At 43.7% G+C, this 8,624-nt stretch overlaps 1 protein-coding gene across 2 annotated transcripts in view; it reads left to right on the top strand.

Moving 5' to 3' along the window:
• Positions 1-243: 243 nt before the first annotated feature.
• The window catches only part of dus3l (dihydrouridine synthase 3-like (S. cerevisiae)), a 47,481-nt gene continuing 39,100 nt past the window's right edge, over positions 244-8,624 (top strand). The window contains exons 1-2 of one of the 2 annotated variants that reach the window (XM_078538464.1): positions 244-288; positions 1,042-1,152. In XM_078538464.1, coding sequence (XP_078394590.1) covers positions 1,076-1,152 — 77 coding nt within the window. In that variant the 5' untranslated portion in view covers positions 244-288; positions 1,042-1,075. Of the gene's footprint in view, positions 497-1,041; positions 1,153-8,624 lie in introns of both variants that reach the window. The other variant, XM_078538463.1, reaches the window with a different exon arrangement.

Here is an 8,624-nt window from a genome sequence, read left to right as displayed (position 1 = left end):
AATGAAGTGATCCAAGTGTTTGGATCTTTACTGATTAAAATTATCATCCCAGACATTCATCATTAAACTGTGACACTAACATTTTTCGAAATGTTTTAACACACACACAAAAAAAATCTCCTAAAGAAACAAAGTAAATGAATGGAGAAGCTGCGGTCTCTGCTCTGGTGAGAAGTTCAGCAATGCGACATGTCTGCGGAACGGGAGTAACGCTCCGGAGTTGCAGCGGGAACCTTTGGTGCTGCACCCGGAGAGTGAGTGCAACACGTGTGCCTCCCGGGCTGGAAGGTTTGTCTCTGTTCGGATTGCTCCCTTCAACTTCTTGTAAATGTTTCCTACCCCCCCCCCCCCCCCCACCTCGCGAAAATAAAACAACACGAAGCATAATATTTAAGCAGCTGATGGTTTCTTCTCACCGCCTCTTCGGACGAGTCGGTGTTTGATTTATGTCATTTGGTTCGAACACTCAGTCAGTGTTCGGCTGCTGAGGGAGGAGGTGAAGCTGCTTTCTGGTGAAGGCCGTTTGACTGCGAGGGGCAGAATACCTCTGGCGATTTAAATTCGGCTCTCCGCCGCCTGCCACAGGATTTTGTGTTCGCTTTCAGAATGCGGAAATAATATTTAAAACGCATTAATGGTTAAAACCTGCGCCTTCATGCGGCGCTGAAGAATGGGCTGGTGTTTTTTTTTTGCAAATTGTGCTTATGGGATAAAGATCACATTTTAGAAAATTCCGGTTAGTGGGCCTGTAGTGTGTGTTGGTCTCTTTCCATCCATCAGAGATGATGGACACGCAGCAAACAATCCATTTAGTTGGGGGTGTTTTCATGAGGTGCACCTTTGCTGATGGCTGTGAAGGCCCAACCTTGAGGGGCAGGTTCTGCCACAAGCGCTGCACATGGAGTTGTCAAGCGACATTGCGGGTGGTTGCTTTTGGAGTTGGTGCCTGCTGCCAAGCTGCCGTAGGGCCAGTAGGAAGTCTGATTTAAATGCTGGTGTGATGTCAAAAGGTTGTTGTTAATACTACTTTTTGTTCCCTAGCATTTACAAGCCTAAAACTTTAACCCGGTTAACTATGGCTGAAGGAGGAGATGCCAATAATTCTACCAATTATGGTGTGACTGGCCCAGGAGTAGCAGCCATCAAGCCTCAGTAAGTCTGGTTCTTGTAGCCACATTAATTATGTGGCTGGTCCAGTTCAGTTTCTGGATGTTGATAGTGGGGGGATTCAGTGATGGTAATGCCATTGAATGTTAAGGGGAGATGGTTGGATAACCTGAGGAACTCTTGCAGTGATGTCTTGGGGTTGAGATGATTGACTTCCAACATCCACAACCATCTTCCTTTGTGCTGGGTATGACTTGGAGGGGAACTTGCAGGTGTTGGCGTTTCCATGTGTCCGCTGTCCTTGTTCTCCTAGGCAGCAGAGATCACTGGTTTGGAAGGTGCTGTTGAAGAAGCACCTTATAGGTGGTACACACTGCAGCCACAGAGCCTGAGTGTTGGACTGTGAGACGTAGGAGCAGAAATAGACCATTCGGCCTATCGAATCTGCTCCACCATTCAATGAGATCATGGCTGATCAGATAATCCTCAACTCCACTTTCCTGCTTTTTCCCCATAACCCTTAATTCCCTTACTGATTAAAAATCGGTCTATCTCAGCCTTGAATATACTTAATGACCCAGCCTTTACAGCCTTCTGTGGTAAAGAATTCCACAGATTGACTACCCTCTGAGAGAAGAAATTCCTCTTCATCAGTGTTTTAACTGGGTGCTGTTTTGATAGGGTGAATGCTCAAGGTGCTAGATGGGCTGGCCATCAAGTGGGCTGTTTTATCTTGGATGGAAGTATAGTGAACTGAGTAGGATAGTGATAGACTTCAAGAGGACATAGGCTGGTAGAACGAGTGGATATGTGACAGATGAAATTTAATGCTAAGAAATGGGAAGTGATACATTTTGGTAGGATAAAAGGCGAGGAAACATGAAACTAAAGGATACAATTGTAAAGAGTGTGCTGGAATAGAGAGACCCGAGCTGTGTGTGCACAAATCATGGACGGTGGTAGGTGGTTGAGAAAGTGGTTAAAAGGAAATATGGGATCTTGGGCTTTAAAGAGAGGCATAGATTATAAAAGCAAGGAGGTTATGATGTATCTTAATAAAACACAGGTTAGACCTCAGCTGCAGTGCTGTGTCCACTTCTGGACACGGCATTTAAGGGAGGGTGCAGAAAAAGTTTAAAATAATTATTCCAGGATGATGGACTTCAGTTATGTAGGTGCACAAGAAGTAGGAGTTGGCTATTTGGCCCCTCGAGTCTGGTCGGCCATTTGATAAGATCATGGCTGATCTGATTGTGGCCTCAACTCCACTTTCCTGTCTGCTTCACCTCCACCTGATGCTTGACACCTTGCTGATCAAAAACATAACTAACTCAGCCTTGAACATATTCAATGACCCAGCCTCTACTGCTGTCTGGGGAAGAGAATTCCACAGACTAATGATCCTCAGAGAAAATATATATATTTTTTATTCATTCATTGGAAGTGGGCAACACTGGATAGGGTAGCATTTATTGCCCATCCCTGATTGCTTGAGAAGGTGGTGGTGTGCTGCCTTCTTGAACTGCTGTAGTCCATGTGTTGAAGGAACACCCACAATGCTGTTAGGTAGGGAATTCCAGGATTTTGGCCCAGTGACTGTGCAGGAGCAGCAATATTGTTCCAAGTCAGGATGGTGAATGGTTTGATGGGGAACTTGCTGGTGGTGGTGTTCCCATCTGTCTGCTTAGGTGGTGGAGGTGGAGGTTGTGGGTTTGGAAGGTGCTGTTGTAGGAGCCTTGGTGAGTTTCTCCTTATCTTAGTCTTAAATGGGAGATCCATAATTTTTAAACTGTGTCCCGTAGTTCATGACTTTCCCACAAGGGTAAACGTCCTCTCAGCATCTACCCTGTTAAGTACATTTAGGATCTTGTATGTTTCAATAAGATCACACCTTAATCTCCTAAACTCCAGTGGGTATAGGCTAAATCTGCTCAACCTTTCCTCATAAAATAGATTGCAGAAGCTGGGATTGTTCTTCTCAGAGTAGATAAGATTGAGAGGAGATTTGATAGAGGTACTCAAAATCAAGAGGGGTCTAGACAATGTAAATGAGAGAGATTATTCCCGTTGACAAAAGGATTGAGAACCAGAGGTAACAAATTTAAAGTGATTGGCAAAAGAATCAAAAACAACAGGAAAAACTTTATGTAATCAGCAGTTATGATCTGGAATGCACTGTCTGTAAGGATGGTGGAGGCAGATTCAGTCCAGGTTCCAAATGGAATTGGTAAGCACCTGAAGGAAAAAAATACAGGGCTATGGGGAAAGGACGGATGAGTGGGACTAGCTAATTGCTCTTGTATAGAGCTGATACAGGCTCAACGGGCTGAATGTCTGCCTCCTGTCTTGTAACCGTTCGATAATTCAGACATGCAGTTTAGGGCTTTGATCTATTTTCATTACCTTAATTTCTATGAAACGTGCTTCTTGGTCTGTTTCATTTTTTTGGCTCTGTTCTTGACTTTAAATTGTGTTCCTATCTTATGTTGCAGAGTTATACATTCAGGTAAATTTTATTAAGGTTGTTTAAAGGGATAGGGCAGGTGCATGGAGAGGAGATGCTAGGGTCTTTTTAAGATTGTGATGGCTCCAAGTATCAGTAAATCCATACCTGAACCAGAGAGATCTACAGTATTCCAGCAATCACTCAACAATCCAAGTGCAACTGGTACACAGTGGAATTACTGCAAGTTTGAGCCCAGGCAGGTGGAAGGCGAATCAGTAAGGGAGCATTTTGGAGATAGTGACCATAACTCAGTTAGATTTAGGATAGCTATGGAAAAGGATAAGGTTGAGCCAGGAATAAAAGTTCTAAACTGGGGAAAGGCTAATATTACTAAGATGAGATACGATTTGGCCCAAGTGGACTGTCAGCAGTGGGAGGCATTCAAGAAGGTAATAGCGAGAGTACAAGGCAAATATGTTCCCGTAAAAACAAAGGGAGAGGACCAAGTCTGGAGAATCCTGGATGTCAAGGGACAGAAAGGTTAGGATTAAGAAGAAAAAAGAAGCTTATGATAGATACCAAGGACTCAATACACCAGAGTCCCCAGAGGAGTATAAAAAGGTGCAGGGGGGCAAATTTAAATAGGAAATTAGGAAAGCTAAGAGAGAGAGTGCATGAGAAAGTATTAGTGGGCAGAATAAAGAAAAACCCAAAGGGTTTTAAAAAAACTATATAAAGGGCAAGAGAATAATTAGGGAAAGAGTAGGGCCAATTAGGGACCATAGAGATAATCTGTGTGTGGGTACAGTCCTCAATGAACACTTTGCGTCGGTCTTCACAATGGAAAAGGACAGTGCAGGTATAGACATCAGGGTGGAGGACAATGAAATATTAGAGGAAATTAACAGAGAGAGAGACAGAGAAAACTAGCAGGTTTAGCGGCCTTAAAAGTGGATAAATCCGCAGGCCCAGATGAGATGTATCCCAGGCTGTTGGGGGAGGCAAGGGAAGAGATATCAGGGGCCCTGGCAGTAATTTTCAAATCCTCTCTGGCCACAGATGAGGTGCCAGAGGACTGCTAATGTTGTCCCATTATTAAAAAAGGGAGGAAGGGATAGACCAGGAAATTATAGGCCAGTCAGTCTAACCTCGGTACTAGAAAGAATTCTGAGGGACAGAATATATCTGCACTTGAAGAGACAGGGATTAATCAGGGATAGTCAGCACGGATTTGTTAAGGGAAGATCATGTTTGACAAATTTGAGGAGGTAACCAGGAGTGTTGATGAGGGTAATGCATTTGATGTCTTTAGCAAGGATTTTGATAAGGTCCCTCATGGCAAACTGGTCAAGAAAGTAAGAGCCCATGACATCCAAGGCAGAGTGGCACATTGGATCCAAAATTGGCTGAGAGGTAGGAAGCAGAGGGTGATGGTAGAGGGATGTTTCTGTGATTGGAAGTCTGTTTCCAGTGGGGTTCCGCAGGGCTCAGTGGTGGGGCCCTTGCTTTTTGTGGTGTACATAAATGATTTGGCCTTAAATATAGTGGGTATGATCAAAAAGTTCACGGATGACACGAAAATTGGCAGGGTGGTAAATAGTGAGGATAGCCGTAAACTGCAGGAGGATATCAATGGATTGGTCAGGTGGGCAGAGCAGTGGCAAATGGAATTCAACCCAGAAAAATGTGAGGTAATGCACTTGGAGGGCTAACAAGGTAAGAGATTACCCTATGAATGGTAGGATCTTGGAAAATACTGGAGACCAGAGGGACCTTGGTGTGCATATCCACAGATCCCTGAAGTAGCAGGGCAGGTAGATAAGGTGGTTAAGAAGGCATATGGGATACTTGCCTTTATTAACTGAGGCATAGAATACAAGAGCAGGGAGGTTATGCTGGAATCGTATAAAAGGCTAGTTAGGCTACAACTGGAGTACTGCGTGCAGTTCTGGTCACCACATTATAGGAAGGATGTGATTGCACTGGAGAGGGTGCAGAGGAGATTTACCAGGATGCTGCCTGGGCTGGAGGGTCTGAGCTATATGAGGAAAGATTGGATAGGGGTTGTTTTCATTGGAGCAGCAAAGGTTGAGCGGGGAGCTGATAGAGGTGAGTAAGATTATGAGGGATATAGAAAGGGTGGAGAGGAAGGCGCTTTTTCCATTAGTAGAGGGGTCAATAACCAGGGGGCATAGATTTAAGGTAAAGTGTAGAAGGATAAGAGGGGAGTTGAGGATATTCTTTTTTCACCCAGAGGGTGGTGGGAGTCTGGAACTCACTGCCTGAAAGGGTGGTTGAGTCAGAAACTCTCATAACATTTAAGAAGTATTTAGATATTCACTTGTGTTGGCATAGCTTCCAGGGCAATGGGCCAAGTGCTGGAAAATGGGATTAGTGTGGTCAGATCTTTGTTGACTGGCACGGACAAGATGGGCTGAATGGCCTCCTTCTGTGCTGTAAACGTCTGAGTCTATGAGTCCCTGGTGCCAGGGTCAAGGATGCAGGACATTCTTCTGGGAGAGGTTATGGTCCACTTTGGTACCAATGACTTAGGTAGGAAAGGGGATGAGGTCCTGAAAGCAGATTTTAGGGAGCTAGGAAGGAGATTGAAAAGCAGGTCCTCTAAAGCAGTAATTTCAGGATTACTTCCAGTCCCACGTGCAAGTGAGTATAGAAATAGGAGAATCGAGCGATTGGACACGTGGTTGGAAAGCTGGTGTAGGAGGGAGGGCATCGGATTTCTGAAGCATTGGGACCGGTTCTGGGGAAGGTGGGACCTGTACAAGCTGGACGGTCTGCACCTGAACAAGACAGGGTTGAATATTCTCCCAGGGAAATTTGTTAGTGCTGTTGGGGCAGCGGGGGTGGTGGGCGGATGTAAACTAGATTAGCAGGTGGGTGGGAATCTGAAGGCAAATTCAGAGCAGGGAATGAGAGATGGAGAATTAGTGCATGACTCTGAAAGACAGAAGCAGCACAGATGTTAGTAAGTGTACAGCACAGGAATTTGATAATGTTAAAAGATGTATATGTAAATGCAAGGAGTATAGCAAATAAAGCCGATGAGCTGAGGGCACAGATAGATACATGGCAGCATGATATCATTGCTATAACTGAAACTTGGCTAAAAGGGTGAAAATGGCAGCTCAACATCCTTGGATATAGTGTTTTCAAGCAGGATAGAGAGGGAGGTTAAAGAGGTGGGGGTGTAGAATGAAAGCAAAATGCAGATGCTGGAAATCTAAAATAAAAACAAAATATACTGGAAGAACTCAGCAGGTCTGGCAGCATCTGTGGAGAGAGGGTGATGGTGTTAATGTTCTGAGACAGTAGCATCGTTGGTTAAAGAATCAATTACAGCTGTGAGGAGGGATGATATACTAAATGAAGCGTCAAATGAGGCTATATGGATTGAGCTCAGAAATAAAGAGGCAGCCACATTGTTCGGAGTGCACTATAGACCCCCAAATAGTAGGAGGGAGGTGGAAGAGCAAACATGTAGGCAAATTTCTGAATGAAGTTGTTAGAATCCATCATTAGGGAGGTTATATGTTTAACCAATTTGTTGGAGTTTTTTTGAAGGAGTAACGTGCAGTGGGTAAAGGGGAGCATGTAGACGTACTGTATTTGGATTTCCAGAAGGCATTTGATAAGGTGCCACACCAAAGGTTATTACGGAAAATAAAAGTGCATGGTGTAGGGGTAACATATTAGCATGGATAGAAGATTGGCTGGCTGGCAGAAAGCAGAGAGTATGCATAAATGGGTCTTTTTCTGATTGGCAGGATGTGACGAGTGGAGTCCCACAAGGGCCTATGTTGGGGCGTCAACTTTTTACAATTTACATCAATGACTTAGATGAGGGGAGTGAAGACATGGTAGCTAAATTTGCAGTTGACACAAAGATAGGTAGGAAACTATGTTGTGAGAAGGACATGAGGAGGTTGCAGATGGATATAGATTGAGTGAGTGGACAAAGATCTGGCAAATGGAGTTTAATGTGGGAAAATGTGAAAAGTTGTTCATTATGGCAGGAAGAACAAAAAAAGATTATTACTTAAAAGGGGAACAGCTACATAATTCTGAGGTGCAGAGGAATCTAGGTGTTCTAGTACATGAGTCACAAAAAGTTAGTATGCAGGTACAGCAAGTAATTAAGAAGGCTAATGGAATGCTATCCTTTATTACGAGAAGGATTGAACATAAAAGGAAGGATGTTATGCTTCAGTTATACAGGGCATTGGTGAGACCGCACCTCGAATAGTGTGTGTAGTTTTGGTCTCCTTATTTAAGGAAGGATGTTAATGCATTAGAGGCGGTTCAAAGGAGGTTTACTAGATTGATACTTGGAATGAGTGGGTTGTCTTATGAGGAAAGGTTGGACACACTGTGCTTGTTTCCACTGGAGTTTAGAAGAGTGACAGGTGATTTGAATGAAGTATACAAGATTCTGAACGGCCTTGACAAGGTGGATATCGAAAGGATATTTCCTTTTGTGGGTGACTCCAGAGCTAGGACACTGTTTTAAAATTAGGGGTTGCCCCTTTAGGACAGAGATGAGGAGAATTTTTTTCTGAGTGTTGTGAGACTTTGGAACACTTTGCCTCAGAAGGTGGTGGAGGCGGGGTCATTGAATATTTTTAAGACAGGAGGTAGATAGATTCTTGTTAAGCAAGGGAATCAAAGGTTATCGGGTTAGATGAGAATATAGAAATCGCAACACAAGATGATCAGCCATGATCTTATTGAATGGCGGAGCAGGCTTGAGGGACGAATGGTCTACTCCTGTTCCTATTTCTTATGTTCTTATATTAATAGAGCAGTAATAGTTGAGGACTTCAACTAACCTAATATGAATTCAGATATGAAGAGTATGAAGGGTACCAAGGGCACAAAATTCTTTAACTGCATTCAAGAGAACCTTTTCAGCTAACGCGTAACAAGCCCAATGAGAGGGGGTGCAATTCTATATTTAGTCTTAGGAAATGAAGCTGGCCAAGTGGATGAAGGAGCAGTGGAGGACCATTTTGGAGGTAGTGATCATAATTCAGTTATATTTTGCACCATTGTG

The sequence above is a fragment of the Cetorhinus maximus genome, chromosome 3 (assembly GCF_964194155.1).
Source record: "Cetorhinus maximus chromosome 3, sCetMax3.hap1.1, whole genome shotgun sequence".
Classification (NCBI taxonomy): Eukaryota; Metazoa; Chordata; class Chondrichthyes; order Lamniformes; family Cetorhinidae; genus Cetorhinus; species Cetorhinus maximus.
Note: the sequence above shows the minus strand (reverse complement) of the source record. Positions and strands in the feature narration are given on the sequence as shown.